Consider the following 16,870-nt stretch of genomic DNA (forward strand, 5'->3'; position numbering starts at 1 on the left):
ATTAATTTCACATATGTGGGATGAGTTTAGGAATGTTGGCTATAGAAAGAATCAGCTCCCAAGAATCCAGCTTCAATAACAAAATTGAGTGACAGTAGCACATACCTTTTAAACTTGTAGATTAGAAACACAGCCAGGCCGACAAACACCACTGACAAGAGCATAAGCATGGCTGAGCTGCTGTGCCCAGCACTGGAGTCCACCAACGGAGCTAGGAGGAAAAAGCAGATGGCTCACTTGGAAGCTACTAGATGGAGGGAGTTCCCATTGGAGAAAGGAGGCCAGCTGATGTCCCAACCTTATATCTAGTCTCCACTGCCTTGCACTGTGTGCTATCCAGAAGCTTGGTTTCAATGATGAAAATAGTATCCTCAATCACAGCTTCTTAGGACAACTCCTCTGCTCTGCCTGGAGAAACTTACTGTTCTTGGTGTAAACTGAGTAATGTGTATCTAGCTAAGGGGAGTAAAGAAGAGGGGCTTGAGTGCTCTTTCTCTTAGAAGGCCTGAGTACCTGTCAACATAATTATGGGTGGCCCATTGGGAACTTTGGATTAAATATTGATGCAATGTTTCATTCTCTTCCTTTACATGGTTCTGGGAAAACACTGCTGGGTGGGCACGTTTAGAACCTCCACATCTGAAAAGTCCTATATTAATAAGAGATATTTAGCAAATAGGCTCTCCTGGAGAGCCAGTAGTGGATGCCCAATGGGACATACATTTTCAAATTCCTTTTACAAATCAATCACTAGAGCTGATCTCTGTATCAATTTAGATTTACCTGTTGTAAATCAAAAGGAGTTTTAAAGTTATCTCTTGTGGCCTCCCAACCAAGATTCATGGAATCAGAGAATTGTAGAAATTAAGAGACCCTGAGGACTACCCACTATAATCCTGACTGTTGTGGATAAAAACGAACGAACGAACAAACAAACAAAAAACAATTAAGTCAAAGCCCAAGGAAATTGTAGATTTTCCCCCAAGGTCATCCAGAGATTCAATAGCAAAGCCACTTCTAATGAAGTCTTCTTGCCACCTCAACAGGAAGCCCCAAGAAAGATGTGATTAATCTTTCGTAACCATAACTACACACAAGAGCCCCGCCCACAAAGCTATTTTCAGGCCTTTGTGGAGAAGTGTCTGCTAATGATCTCCTTCCTTTTCTCCCCAGGATAATAGATCACCATCTCCATTTCCCCCTGGATCCCAGCAGGCACTCACCTAATGTCAGCTGTGTGACAAACACAGTAACTTGAACCCCTGGCTTCAGCTCAAACTGCACCAAGTTTTGGTTTAGAGCATTAAACAGCATCTCTACAATCTGGAAAAAAAGAGAGAGAGAGAGGTGCACAGGAAGACATGACAAGAGACAGTCCTCCCTCGTGGAGCAAGAAACCAGGGTCAAGAGGCAAACAGTGACCAAGTTCTAGCAGGAGACAGGATATTGGGACATTTTCATCAATCTGGTTCTCATAGGCCTCAGAGCCCTGCAAGGCCAAAGAAGTCATTGGTGTTATTCGCTTATCCTGGAGAGCAGAGTGAGACAGAGAGAGGTGTGTCCAAAGTCACTCAGTGAATTACAGTTGATAACAGACATCGATGTTTCATTCAAACCCTGGTTCAGTGCTTTTTCATCCATGCCTTTATAACTCACCGTAGCACAACCTATTGTGGTTTCCAATGAAAGGACATCAACCCATCATTAGTTCTTTAATCTAATGAAGTAACACACACAGGGTAGAGCGGCCCTTGCCAGGATGAAAGCCGGGGACGTACGTCCCCAGCCCACTCCTCTGCTTTTTCTCTTTTGGAGACAATGGGAGGCAGACATCAAAGCAGAAGCTGCCTTCTTTTTATGGAATAATTTTTCCCCTTTACTTTTCCCCGGCAAGTCTCGGAACACATAACATCAATTTAATCACTCTGTAATTCCCACATGAAAGCTGGGGCCGACTTGGGTTATGGTCCCTAACTCTTATCTGGCTGTACGTGCCTTAATATCACAGCTGCTATTCATCACCGTAATTACCTATTTATCTAAACGGATGGATATTGTAGCTTCCAAATACAGTTCACATATGCCACTTGCTATTTCAGAATAAAGAGGTCTTGTAAAAGTGACGTGTGCATTGAGAAGCTGAATTTATTTCTGGCCAACTTGCGTATGCAGCCCTGAACTACGAGGATCTGCTTCATTTTCCAGAGGAACGGACTGTGCCGGGTCTCTGCTGCCCGAGGAGGACGTGGACGGCCGTGGGGATGAGGTGGCAGGCAGGTGAGTATTGGAGAGACACGGAAGATGTCTGCACAACGACTGCCTCGTGTGGGAGCAGATGTGTGCTTCGTGTCGATGTTGAGAAGCCTCAAACTCACTTTTTTCTACCCCTCCTGACAGCATCACGGGAAGGCAGGGAAGTGTGAGGCAGAGCACAGCCCATGAGAGCCCAGTAGGAGCAAGAAGTGAGAGAGGGAGAACCAGCTCCTTGACTTCCGGGATGGTGTGCCCATCACAGGAACCACATGCCCATTTGATGAGGACGGTAAACCACAGTCCCCTTGGACATGCTGTTTCCTTAGCCAAAACGCGATGAAACAATCCATTTCTCTCCACAGAAACATGTTTAAAAGCAGCTCGTTTTCTCTCCTGAAGCAGAACTTAGACTGACCGGGATCTTTAAGGACAAGAAGCCTATTTTCCCAGAAACATACAGGGACACTCAGATCCCTCCTTCTCTCTCTCCTGTGTCCCCCCACCCCCACCCCCCAGGGGCAGGTCACTGGGCAGGAGACCTGAGGAAGTTGCAGGAATGCCAACTGCTGGAATGAGTGCTTCTGGGATGCCTTCCCTTCTTGTGTGCCGAATGCTCCAGTCTGCGTGCACCTGGGCATTTTCTGGGCAAGCCTGTTGTTTCTCACAGCCCTGGGTGCTGGACAGACGGACAGGCCGCTGGGCCAATGGGAGGAAGCTCCCCTCCCCTTGCAGCGGGAGGTGAGGTTGTGTGCCCTTGGACTGGGAGGTGCAGGCAAGCACCCCCGCCAAGCGTTCCCTCACTTACTTGTTCCAGGTCCTCTTCGTTGCCTTTCCTCCTCTCCGTCAAGTTCTTGGGGGGAAGGATGAAGAGCTCTGCTGAAGTGGGAAGGCCAGGGAACACGGCCACCAGGATCTGCTCTTCCGGGACGCCAGTTACCTGCAGAGACCACAGAGTGAAGGTGTGGGAGAGAGCCAGCCTCCCCGAGTCCATGACAAGGAGCAGAATATGCCCGGGTGTAAGGCTCACGTGTGTGCTGCCTTACACAACATGGGAGGCACAGGGCCCAGTATATATCCAGGCTTCCTTTCTGTCTCCCCAGAGGGGGGCTGTGATTAGTCTCACTACCTCCTCTGGCTCTTACATACGTTTTTACTGAAACTAAAATACTACAGTGATTTTCAGAATAGCATTTGCTGGGAACACGGGCTACAGCCCATCCCATATTTTCCATTTTTTCTGCATGGAGAGGACTAGAGCTTCTGGCAAAAGCACGAACGTACTGGCTGCCAAGAAGGAATAAGAGGTTACAAGCAAACGTGGGGAGACGCAAATTTAAAAAAGAACAAGACAAGCAGCACGATTTTCACTTACTAAAGCAGGATTTTTGTATTAAGTTAAAATTGCTAATATGGGTGAGGCTTCAGTTAAGAGGCTCTCTCATTTGTGGCTGGGCTCACTAAAAATCAATGCACGTTGCCAATTTGCTTTTCAAAAGACTTACTTTAAGGCCATAAAAATATTCAGAGCCTTCGTGCAGTAACTGTAACTTGGAGTGTTTGTCCTAAGGAAATGATCCAAAATATAGAAAAAGCCACATACAGGAAGAAAAACATTATCTATAATAGCAAATACATGGGGAAAAACTCAAATATGCAAAAACTTAAGTAAGTAATGGCATAATCACCCGAAAGAATGTTATTTTACCATTACGATGATAATTAGTACAGTCAGCCAACATGGAAAAACACTTATGATAGTTGCATTCTGATCTATTTCCTTACATTCCTTTGGTTACAACCCTATAAAAATGTGTAAGAGTAAAAAAGCAAAATAAAACACTAAAAGTTGTGTTAAGATGCTGAGATCATGAGTGAATTTTTTCTATTCCTGAGTGTTTAGTAAAAGGATTATATTGCTTTTTGATGAAAACTTAAAGGAAGCTTCTGTCTGGAGGTAAATTCCTAAAGCAAACAAAAGTCTGAGTCATCCCCCACCCTTTGTAAAGAGTATGGTTATTCTTTCTTATGTGTCTCCTGGAGGTCTTTTATCCAGAACCCCTCCTCCTCTTCTGCCAATTCAAATAGGGTAGCTTCTGATTTGGCAGAAATACCTGCTTCCTCCAAGAAGTCTCCCCTGACTATCTCCACTTGCAGTGACCTCCTCCATGTTAGCCTCTCACACCAAGCGCTCCCAGATACCATGTCTACCACATTTCAGGGACTTAGATCATCTTGGCTGTGATATGCATGTATCTGGCTGATATACTCTTTTCTCTGATAGGTTCTTATGAATGTTTACCCAAACATTCCTGGGGGTCTTTGTGGCTATTCACTGTTCTGAAGATGCCTGCACAGAGCAGAGACTCAATAAACAGTTCCTGGATTGAATAGAAGTTGGGGAGTTGTTTCCCATCCGCTTAGCTCTGATTCATATTTGGGACTAGGCTCACAGATTGGAGTCCATTCTCAGGGATGTGATAACAGTGAGAGCACCAACTTGCAGAGAACTAGCAAGTAGCATTCAGAAGCCTGAAAAGTCCACCAAACACAGAGGATCCCTTGGAACTGGCTTTGCCAGATGCCTTGGTTTCCTGACGGGAGGCATGATCCCAAGTAGCTGGAAGTCTTGGTACTCAAGTCTATGGGGCGAGAAGGTCTCATCCCTCATCCTAACCAGCCAGGGGAAGCAAGTCTCTGGAGACCATTCTGAAGGGCAAAGCACAGAGGAGCACCCAGTGGAGTGAAGGGGGTAAGGCTGTGAGCACCATCGTTAGGCTGACCCTTCATCCCAGGGAATAGTGGTCTCGGGGGGCGGGGTCAGTCAGTTAGCAACCTTGGGGGGACTCTGGAGCTGTCTAGACTCATTTAATCCCATCCAAAGGGACACTTGAGAGACAGGTCCTCATGAAATTTAAGGCCCAGGCATCAACCGACATGGCTGATTATTATTTATTAGAATTATTATTATAATTACTAAGTCATTTATTAAAAAGCTAGTATGTTTTTAATAAACACAATCATGCAAAATATACACAATTCTGGATGTTTCACAGTCACAGACCATATTAAGAGCTGTCACATTTCCATCCCTTTCTATGAATAATCTTTTCGTAAAAAGATTTAAGATGAAGACCATCTGGTAGACAACTCCCCACAGGAATGCTCTCTTGAATCATTCTCTTTTCCTTCTTCTTCTTCTTTTTCTTTTCTGTCAGCTCCTTTTCCAGGTCCTTCCCTAGATCATCCTCCTCTGCCTTAGGGAGCATCAGCGTTCATGTCTGCCCTGCCCCCCACCCTCTGGGGGTGGTCTAATCACCTCCACAGTCTCAGGTCCCACATCTCTGCCTTCGTTCAGGGAACATCCACTTGACCTTCAGATCCATATTTTTAAATCCATATATTTAATTCCATAATTTTTATCTTCCCAACTGTTCCTCATGTGCTCCAAACTCACATAAAAAAAAAATCACATCATTGGGATGCCTGGGTAGCTCAGTCAGTTTAATGTCCAACTCTGTATTTCAGCTCAGGTCATGATCTCGGGGTCGTGGGATTGAGCCCTGCATCAGGCTCCACGCTCAGCGGGGTGTCTGCTTGTCCCTCTCCCTCTGCCCCTCCCCACCATCCACTTGCTCTCACTCTCTCTCTCTCTCAAATAAATAAATAGAAAGATAGATAGATAGATAAATAAATAGATAAATAAATAAATAAATAAATAAATAAATAAATAAATATCACACCATTACTGCTCCTCAAACATGTTTCTCTGACATGGTCCAACAAAGGGTGAGGCCATCTCCCGGCTCTGGAATCAGAAAGCTTCTCTTCTTCTCATTCCCACTACATACATACTATTAGTCACCAATTCTACCATTCAACTTCCCAAGTAACCGTTGACTCTTTCCTCTTCGAGATCTTGTTACCTCTGGTCTGGAGAACTGCAGTAGTCTTTTAACTGGTCATCTTTTGTGAAATTTCTCCCCCACCCTATTCACGTCCCACCTCAGCAGCCCATCCTCTGTACTGTTACCAGATTGGGTTTCTGAATATAAATCTATTGTCAGCATTTTTTCCTTAAATAAGAAAGCATTTTTCCAATTCCCAGTGCTTAGTGGGTGTCTGTCGGACTTCTGTGACCTTCTCCTCCGATCCTTCATGAGCTGCCCTAACCATCCTAGCTCAAGTCCAGCCGCACCGGCCTTACAACTTGTAGAATGGCTACACTAAACTCTGCCATTTCCCCAATATGTTGTGCTTTTTCAATAGTCCATGGCTTTGCACACACTGTTCATTCTACCTGAAAGACACCATCCTCTGTTAACTGTTATGTATCCTTTAAAACTGAGCTCAAGTATTCCCCGTAAAGACTATCGTAATAGCTCACAAGTACTTAATGAATCACAAATAATGTGCTAAGCTTGCGTTTCCCTGGATAGAGTGAATAATACTTTTCTCCGTGCTCCATGCTGGCCATGCCTCTGCCATAGAACTAGTCACATGTTAGACTCACCTCTACATTTGAAAACCCATGCTGCATTTGTCATTATGTTCTAGTGCCTTGTTCTGAGCAAAGGGTTAACAAAACCCTTTCAAAGCTCTCTAAGGCCAATCTGACCTTGGGTTAACTCTAGAGCTCTACTACCCTGATGGCATGTTCTGTTTTCTGGCCTGTAGCCTTCGGATTGTCATGTATAGTCAATGGTGGTCTTGTGAGTCTGAATACCTGGTTAAGAAACCCCCTTGGTGGGCAAAGAACAAGCCTAGTGCATGAGATTTGTATACACTCAATGTGTGCTCCCTCCATTAGTTCTTTAAAGGGGTCCAGCTCTTGTCTTAGAAAAATTCGGTATAAAGAGAGGGCTAATTATCATTCCCAAACACTGGTTCCTGTCTGTCTGTCTCTCCCCCCACCCCCCTTCCCTCCATCCTTCCTTCACCCTCCTAATTCGTATCTCTCTTTTGACAGAAAGATAATCCTTATATAACTGTAGAATGGTGCTTTTAACCCATGAAAATTTATTCGGGATAGACCATTTGGTTCTTTTCTTTACCTAATAACATGTAAGCAAAGATAAAGCCGACTTACTTTAACCAAAGCTCTCTTGATGACATTGCCAATATCTTGCCTCCACTCAGGAATGTCAGGGTTGTGGTAATCCAGGTTTGGAGAGAATGACAAGAGTTGGGACTGGAAATATTCTGCAAGGATAGAGGGTGTGTGAGTGGGGCTGAGAGAGGGGTGGCGGACTGGCAGATGCTTTAGGGAAAGGGTCCACTCTTCCATGTGGCCTCAGCTAAAATCCCTTCCTATTGGCGTGTTTCTTGGCTTCTGAAAGAAGGTGGGATTTGGTGACTGGGAGGGGGGCTTTATGCTCCTACCATGTAGGAGTTCCTAGCATCTTAAGCCCTTCTTCTGGCAAAAGAATATTCCTTGAAATGAAAGACAAGTATGAAACCCCAGAAGAAGGAGGTATTTGCTACTGGTGATGGTATCATGTGGAGCCAATGATAAAGCATTGACAAGCTGGGCTTGGTTGGAAGGGGGCCTTGCCACTTGTCCTCCCCTGGGTTCCTCTGACCTTCCTCCTAGAAACTATCTCAGGGGATTAGATCAAAATCCTGTGTGTAGGGTGTGGGTAATGTTCAGTTTCTTGACCCAGTTGGTGGGTACACACGTCTGTTTACTTTGTGGTAAGTCATGAAACTAAACACTTGTGATGTGTGCACTCTTCTGTATTAAATTTACATTTAATTGAAAAAAGTCCTCCAGGTACCTGATGAGAGAGCCAGAGTATCAAATTTGCAGAGATGTAGGAAAAGGTGCTACCTGAAGTGAGGTTGAAGAAATATGTTCTGAGTCAGAGGATCACATACTTTTAGTACAACTTTTTAGAAAGCCCCAGGTATAGTGGCAGTCTTTAGGGGCCCGGGGGAGGTTGTGTGGAATGGTGCTCGGAGCAAAACTTGATTTAAAATAAATTTAATAATTAGGAATGGCTTTCTGGATTGAGAACAGGATAGTGGCCTTATTATCCACTCTTCTTTCTAGTTCTGCCCTCATATTCTTAGCCTTACTCTTGAAGCTTTGCAGCCAAGGATGTTAGAATTTTCCAACAATTGGAATATGTACTTCATCTCAGTAACTCAGCCTTTAGTTCTGCAAGGTCAGGGAACCATGACTCCTCTTTTGAAATCACTGGTCCCCGTGGTCACAAAGGGTCGGTGCTGCATACATATTGTAGATACCTCAGCAGGACATCGGATCTAGATGCTTCTATGATAGTCTTTCCAGTTTAGCATCCTTCAACTTATGATATGTGTTTGTCTAATGAGAACCTGATCAGGATGTGATACAGATACATATTAGGGAATAAGAGATGCTTGTCTATGCCCATGTGTGCCAGTTTCTCTTACAGCCTCAGTGTCTATTCAGGAGCAAGGTAGAAAGTATGTTTGGAAAATTCTGGTTGACCTACATAATTTTCCCCTAGCCTGGGGAATTGCCAAAGCAGTCAGGCGTTGCCATGAGGGTAGGCAGAGGGGATTGGTTGGGCAGGAGGGAGCATCACAGAACAACTTTCAGGGCTTACCATGCACAGCAATGTCTTTTGTGTCCTGAATAAGGGCATTCCCTGCAGCCACCTGGACAGTGATGGTGTTAGTGCCTTCGGCCAGGAACGTGAAGGAAATGCTGCTGTCCAAGGTGATGAAGGGCTAAAAAACAGAAGGAGAAATGCTCATTTAGTCCTCTGTGGGATATCAGATTTTCTTCCTTTCTTACAAATCTCAGACTGTCACAAATCTGCGTGATATTTGTGTGTCCCCAAGGGATCCTAACTTGAAACAAGAAAAAAGAAAAGGGCTTTTCATAGCTTCGAAAAACTGTGATTATATCCAGTATCCAGGAAGAGTATTAATATCCTTGAAATACGCTGTAAAATGTAATCCCGAAAGATGAAGATAAGACTGGACACTCTGGATTTTGCAAGTCACTCTGTTCCTTCTCCTGGGGCAAAGTAGAAGCAACATTTGTAACCTATTCCAGCTGGCTCTGGGAATAGATCATTTATTTTTCTTCTCCTCCAATATTCTGTGTCACTTCATTTCCTCCTGTATTCCACTGGACTACAAGACCTTTCAGAGAGGTGGTCACATTTTATTTACTTCTGTCTCATCCATCCTGGCACATTACTTTCCTACAGTAGAATATATATGTTAGTTGGATGCATGGTCCAATCACTGGCATTTTGCTTTATTATATCTGTGTTTTCCATTGCAAAGCATTTCTAACATTTTAAATAGGTTGGAAAATATTAAACATATATATGTGACCATTTTAATCCTTTTTTTCTTTTTCTGCTTTATTTTCCTGATCACAACATATACAGGTTTCCCAAGGATAGAGAGAAACAGAATATATTACTTTCCTGAGGATTAGGACCTTGATAAAAGCAGGTCTTTCTGGGATAGAAGAATGCAGATCCTGAGGTTGAAGAGTCATTATTCAGGGGTCATCTTAAGGCCTGTGCCCTTCCAAGTTCCTGTTGTTTGCAAGGTATGACACAACAGTAGGAAGCTGCTCTAAGGCAGCTCTTAAAGAGATGTTACAAGCACAGATGAGCAGACTCCCTCTCCTCTTTGTGTGTCAGGACAGCCATGGGATGGAGACCAAGAAGGTAGCCATTTGAGGAGGCACAGAGCAGCTCTTGAAGGGGGTGGGTATGGGCCAGCACTCAGGCACTCCTAACTGAACATGGCCTAGATGTGTGTGCCAGAGCCCTGCAAAGGCTCAAAGGTGTGGCTTTCAGACGGCGTCCCTGCTACAAGACTAGAATTGCTTTCTAGCTCAGAATTTCCAACTAGGCCTCTGAAACCTAATTTGATTTCTTCTGCTTTAAAATGCCGGAGTTAGGCTACTGTTGCACCACAAGTATTATGCCAAGTGAAATAAGTCAGTCAGAGAAAAACAAATACCATGTGATTTCATTCATATGTGGAATTTAAGAAACAAAGCAAATGAGCAAAGAGAGGAAAAAGAGAGAGAGAGAGGCAAACCAAGACACAGACTCTTAACTGCGGAGAACCAAATGATGGTGACCAGAAGGGAGTTGGGGGGGGGGCGGGAGGGTTGGGTGAAATAGGTGATGGGGATGAAGAAGGGCACTTGCGGTGATGAGCACTGGGTGATGTATGGAAGTGTTGAATCACTGTATTGTACACCTGACACTAATATTACACAGTATGTTAACTAACTGGAATTTATTTATTTATTTAGATTTACTTATTTACTTATTTGAGAGAGAGAGAACATGAGTGGAGGGGAGGGGCAGAGGGAGAGGAAGAAGCAGGGTCCCCGCTGAGCAGGAAGCCAGATGTGGGCCTCGATCCCAGGACCCCGAGATCATGACCTGAGCTGAAGGCAGACACTTAACCCACTGAGCCACCCAGGTGTCCCTAACTAACTGGAATTTAAATAAAAACTTTAAAAAATAAAATAAAATAAAATAGAATTCTGTAGCCCCCTTATTTTATGACCAGGCTGATAGCTGGAGTTGGGCAAGATGAGAGATATTGCCCTAAGCATGTGACATACTTTCTTCTCTGTTTGCTACATGAAAGAAAGCAGTGAGCATAGAAAGGAGGACACTTGTGTTGGGCACTGGGTGTTACATGTAAGGGATGAATCAGTAAGTTCTACTCCTGAAACCAATATTACACTATATATTAACTAACTAGAATTTAAATAAAAATTTGAAAAAAAAAAAAAGAAAGAGAAAACAGTCTTCCCTTTAACTAAGGGCAGACCCCAGAGTTCAAGTATTCTTAAGGCTCAGTGAGAGTACACACAAGGATGTGGCCTTCTGAATTAAACAACGAATGAGTTGCAAATAGGTTCTGTGATGTACATCAACTCCCATGGGCTGATAGTGGCTGTTCAGTGTCCTGTGTTGAGAAGGAAGCTGAAGTCAAGCTGGGTTCAGCATACCAATGTTGGCCATAGCAATGGAATAACGTGTGCCACAGAGTTGCCATTTCTAGTGTAATAAGAACAAAGACTAGCAACGCGGGCTTTATTCAGTTGTTATTATAATAAATTACCTTGGGCAAAGTAGACCCGATTTTTAGCCTTAGTTTTTTATCTGTTCCATGAAGGGTTTGTGTTGAAAGAGCTGTGAGCACTTACTCAGCAATCAGAATATACAGGATTGATGAATGGCTTACGGCAAACTTTCTAGTCCCTACTGGTCAACCCATTCAATTTTATCTATTAGGAGACCTTCAGTTGCTTCATTACCTAGTCATATTCTTTGGAATAAAAATGAGATACCACTTATACCCAAAAGAATAGCTAAATTTTCTTTAAAAATGGGAATATAGAAGATGATTAAGGATGCAGAGCAACTGGAACTCTCATACATTTTTTGGTGGGATATAAAATGATACCACCACTTAGGAAAAAGTTTAGTTTTACAAGAAATTGCAATAATTTTTCCAAAGTAGATGTACCATTTTATATTTTATGACTTAGCAATTGCAGTCTTGAGAATTTAGTCAAGAGAAAACATATGTCCACAAACCAACAAAAATGTTCATGGAAACTTATTTGTAACAGCCCCAAAATGAAAACAGCCCAGGAATTCATCAACAGGAAAATGAATAAACAAGCCATAGTATATCCATACAATGAGCACAAAAGAAAAAAAAAGGTTACATAGTATGGATAAATCCCAAAACTATAAGAAGCAAAAGAAGCCTTACATAAAATAATTCATATGGTATAATCATATATATGAAGTTCTAGAACAGGCAAATCTAATCTATGATAGAAGAAAAGGAGTGGTTGATTTTGGGGATTGGGGGTAAGTATTGATTGAGAAAGGGAATGAGAGGACTTTCTGGAGTGATGGTAATATATATTTTTGTGTATATATACATATATATGTATATGTATATATACATATACGTGTATATGTATATATACACGTATATATGTATATATACGTGTATATATGTATATATACGTGTATATATATATGTATATATATACATACACACACATAGAAAGAGAGAGAGAGAGAGAGTTTAGGTTACATGTGAATGCCTTTGTCAAAACTCAGAAAGTGCACACTTCAGATTTGTACATTTCATCATTGATACCACCACGGGGAAAAAAGTGTAGGCAAATACTGAATCCTAGTTAATAATTTGCAAGCTGAAGCATTTAGCACAAAGTATATTGGTGTCTAAAATTTGAAATGGGTGAAAAAATTAAGATTAACTGATGGATGGACAGAAGAACAGACAGATAACCAGACGTGATAAAACAAAAATAGTAAGTGTTAATGGTAGACTACAGATGGTGGGTATACAGATATTCACTGTAGAATTATTTCAATTTTAGTGTATGTTTGAAGTTTTCCATAATAAAATGTTGGGACAGAAAACATGAAAGAAATAATCAATGTGATTTTATTTTTCCTGATTCCACGAGTGACTTTCTCTGACCATGGCTACATTCCATTGTCCTCCATTTTAGTTCCCTGCCCTCAGCTGTCATCTTCCCACCTCTCACCAGCAGGCAGTTTTCTCCCTTGACAGTTGTCTCTTCATGAAACCTTCACTACTTCCATGTCATCTTCTTCAGCTCTTAGTGGTCCATGTGCCCCTGCCTTTCTTTGCACACTCTTGTAGCCTTAGACTTGGGGAGTTGGTACTTTGCCAGACAAAGGAACCACTTTTTTTTTAAGATTTATTTATTTATTTGAGAAAGAGAGAGAGAACAGGGTAGGGAGGGGCCGAGGGAGAGGGAGAGAGAATCTCAAGCAGACTCCCCACTGAGCATGGAGCCCAATGTGAGGCTCCATCTCACAACCCTGAGATCCTGACCTGGGCTGAAATCAAGAGTCGGACACTTAACCAACTGAGCCACCCAGGCGTCCCTAAAGGCATCTCTTTTGAGAGGAGTGGAATTCTTGTCCCTGCAGATTTGCTCTTCCCTCCATCTGGCTGCTTCCCTAGGAGATCCAGGAGCCAAACAAGGGTGCAGGGCTGCAGGACAAAGGGGATGCCATCTGTGATGGGAGGGAGCATGCCATCCTATCAGCCAGTCAGGGCTCTGAGTCACAGCAAATAGTGCTGAATGGGAACACTTGGTCCCCAGGTGGCAGACCACAGGCTTCCATGCTAGGGAAGAGACAGGAGCTAATTTTGTTTTCGAAATTGCCTTTGTTGTTCATCAACTGATATGGCATCATGGCTGATTTTACCTTCCTTGCAAAGCTGGAACACTCAACAGTATTCCTGAATTCTTTGTTGGCCACCAATACCTAGTGCGTAATGCTAAATTAAATCAAGTATTTTAAGGTTCATTTACTAAATCTATTAGGCAAGCAGACACATTTATTAAGCCAGACCTCTGTTAATCCAAGCAAATTGGCCTTTCAGAGCTCTACAAATCCAACAGGAAGCTGATTGACTTCTCTGTCTCTGTACTTTGTCCAAGCTGCAGGGCCAGCCCACGGTGAGACTCCTTGGAATAATACCTTATTCCCTGCCTAGGTTGTGGGTTACATTCCTGCCCACAGAGAATCCCTTATGTGCAACAGGTCACATATTATCCACTGAGCCCAGAAAGATACTGACAAAGCTCAGGGTGACTATTTAGTTATGAGATTTCCACTTGACTAATGGAACAAGAAGCTTCAGGGAAATCTTTGAATGCAGACTACACCAGTTCCCAGACGCTGTAAGTCAAGTTAATATTGAACATTATAAAACCTCCACAATCTAAATGTATACCTTGCTAAAAGCTGCCATTCCCAAATTGGACAGACTATGCTATCACTATGCTTGCCTACTTAAAGCTTTCAGCAGATTATACAGTTACATGTAAAAAAAGTGGAAAAGGCAAGATACATAATGGTAGATATACTATGATTAGAACTATGTAAAACAACCTGAAATATATATACAAAGACCAGAATGAAATAAAGCAAAAGGGTATCTACAGATGGGTTATGGCTTTGGGATTAATGTGAAAATTCATAGTTAGGGGAAAAAAATCCCCTCAAACCTTCACACACACACACACACACACACACACACACACACAGACATATATCCAAAGCTCATCAAAAGTTTAAAGTATCACTGTCCATGAATCTGGTTCTATCTTCTGTCATCCTATAAATACGAACTTCAAACAAAAATCATCATTTATGCCACTCAAAGCCACCTGTTATGTATCCCCCCTACCTTTCAGTTTTTTCTCTAAATTTCTGCCCAAATGAATCCTCTGTTTTGTCTGAATCTGTCTATACAGAACACAGCCATGCCTTACCTTTCCATACAAATCTCTTTTCCTTCCTCTGCCTCAATTCTACTGTTTTTTCAATGCCAGGGTAAGACCAACTTCATCCATGAGTCACTCCATGATCAGCAAGGTGTGCATCCATCACCATCGAGGCTGCTTGACTGGGCCAGTACCATTACATTCCTACCACCATACCTTAGAGTACCTATAACTTCATATTCTCAAATAGATTATTTCTTAAAGGAAACAGATGGAATTTGCACTGATTTGTATTCCTCACAACATCTAGCACAAAATATGGGCTCTTGAAAAAGAGCCACAGAGCTACTGATGCAATTTCACATCTCCCCTGATAGGTCTGTAGGCCTATGAGACAATTATTGGATTAGGAATGCTTGCTCTCTTCTATTTACTTATACATCACAGTTGTTCACCATCACTGCATTTGTGTCCATCATGCCTTCTCACTTGGACTATAATCTTCTTGAAGGTAGGGACAATGTTGTACATGCTCCTCTATTCCAGAGAGCACCAAGTGAAGGTCTAGATATAAAGGCAGGGGTGAGTTAATTCTTCTTGAGAACTTGATTTAATTCAACCATCTGGGTGAACCTGCCCAATTCTCTTAGTCACAACACACACACACACACACACACACACACACACACACACACACATTACTTTCCAAGGTTATTAGCCTATGTGTTTTCTCTGAAAAATGGGATAATTTCTCCATCAGTGATGTCCTAATGATTAAATTAAATAATGTGTACAAAGAGCCTCCTACAAAGCAGAAGTAGAAATAAATGCTCAAAATTAGCTCCTTTTACAGATCAGTTTGCTACTCAAAGGGAACTAAAATACCTCCAAAATCAGAGTGCTCACCAGAACACTCAAAGACACTCATTATTTTGCTAGTCAAATATGGTGCTCATTGGATCAATTATTGGGCAATGAGGTCATCTTGATGTGTTTCTGGTATGGTGCTGCCAAAAAGCACTGAAAATACACCTCGTTCAACTGGATCAAATAACCATTCTTAGAGGTGGGAGAGAAACCTACAGAACCAAGTCAGATATACCATCGAGATGTAGATGCCATTGATGTAAAGGCTGAGCACGATAGTGACTAATATTTTCAAGTGCTTAGATTCTAAACACATCTAAGTTACTAATATTTACTATTACTAATTACTACTTGTTTACTCTGAGGTACTAATAGTTATTGATGTTATTATTCTGACATTATAATGACCAAAACTGAGGTTCAGAGAAATTGCATGATTTGATTAAATGCATATTGCAAAAAAGAATCTGAGTCTGGACTGCAGCCCAGATTTATCTTACTTCAACACTACTCTGTGCTGGGTACCCATGCAGCACTTCATGCTCAAGCTTATAGATGGGAATTCCTAACTGAAGGAACAGGTCAGGTCAACATCAAACCAAACCAAAACAAAACAAAAACAAACTATAATGCCATTCTGTCATTTAAAATTTCCTCACTTAATATGACATATTATAGATTAGCTAGAGAGATATTCCAAATAATAATTCAGTGATGTTCGTGGATTAGATATTAGTATCCTTGCTCTACCCAAAGAAAAAACACTGAGATTTAGATCAGGTGATTTGTTCAAGTGAACAAAGATAATCATTAGAGAAATAGAAACTTGACTCTGCAGTCACTTTATCTACTTCTGTGTCTATTTATCAAAATTTATTGGGTACTAATCTAGTAAGGGTCTTAAAATTCAGGTCTTAGAATACTAAAGAAAAACAAAACAAAACACGGAAAGGGGAAAAATGGCACTGTAGAGAAATTCTGTGTCTCTGGCTCCTCGTGGGTTCTGAGTAAATCACTGTGTTGACGATGGCCAATAACTGCCCTCCTTGTGCACAGCAGCCTCAGTAAAGATCACCAGGTAAATGAATACTTAACAGAAAAAAATTCCCTGGCTGGACAGCCAAAAGTTCTCAGCAGAGAAATGAACTTAAAATCCTGTTTCTAATTTTTTCCTCCCAAATGATTTTCTCTTTTTTCATTCACCATGTATGCATGCAGGGTTTTAGGGTCTATAACCTCTAGAAGACAAACACAGTGATGCAGCTAAAGCATCCTGGGGCTGGAGGTGGAGCATGGTAGCTGGGAGTTAGGAGACCGGGCTCTACAATTAACCAGATGTTTGACCTTGGGATGCTCATCTCACACAAGGAGCTTTACTTCTCTAATGTACCAAATGGGGATCTTAATAACCAACACCTGTATCTCTTGCCCGGGTGAATAATAAATTCAGAAATGCAA

At 42.1% G+C, this 16,870-nt stretch overlaps 1 protein-coding gene across 1 annotated transcript in view; it reads right to left on the bottom strand.

The window, feature by feature from the left end:
- The window catches only part of SORCS3 (sortilin related VPS10 domain containing receptor 3), a 608,461-nt gene that overhangs the window by 6,096 nt on the left and 585,495 nt on the right, over positions 1 to 16,870 (bottom strand). The window contains exons 21-25 of the mRNA XM_028098753.2: positions 8,844 to 8,967; positions 7,340 to 7,452; positions 3,059 to 3,190; positions 1,224 to 1,323; positions 106 to 211 (exon numbers count right to left, since the gene is read on the bottom strand). Of these exons, the coding sequence (XP_027954554.1) occupies positions 106 to 211; positions 1,224 to 1,323; positions 3,059 to 3,190; positions 7,340 to 7,452; positions 8,844 to 8,967 (575 nt within the window). The remainder of the gene's footprint in view (positions 1 to 105; positions 212 to 1,223; positions 1,324 to 3,058; positions 3,191 to 7,339; positions 7,453 to 8,843; positions 8,968 to 16,870) is intronic.

This window comes from Eumetopias jubatus, unplaced genomic scaffold (assembly GCF_037043125.1).
Source record: "Eumetopias jubatus isolate StellerSeaLion01/CBP00866 unplaced genomic scaffold, mEumJub1_p1.0 scaffold_17, whole genome shotgun sequence".
In the NCBI taxonomy this organism is placed as follows: Eukaryota; Metazoa; Chordata; class Mammalia; order Carnivora; family Otariidae; genus Eumetopias; species Eumetopias jubatus.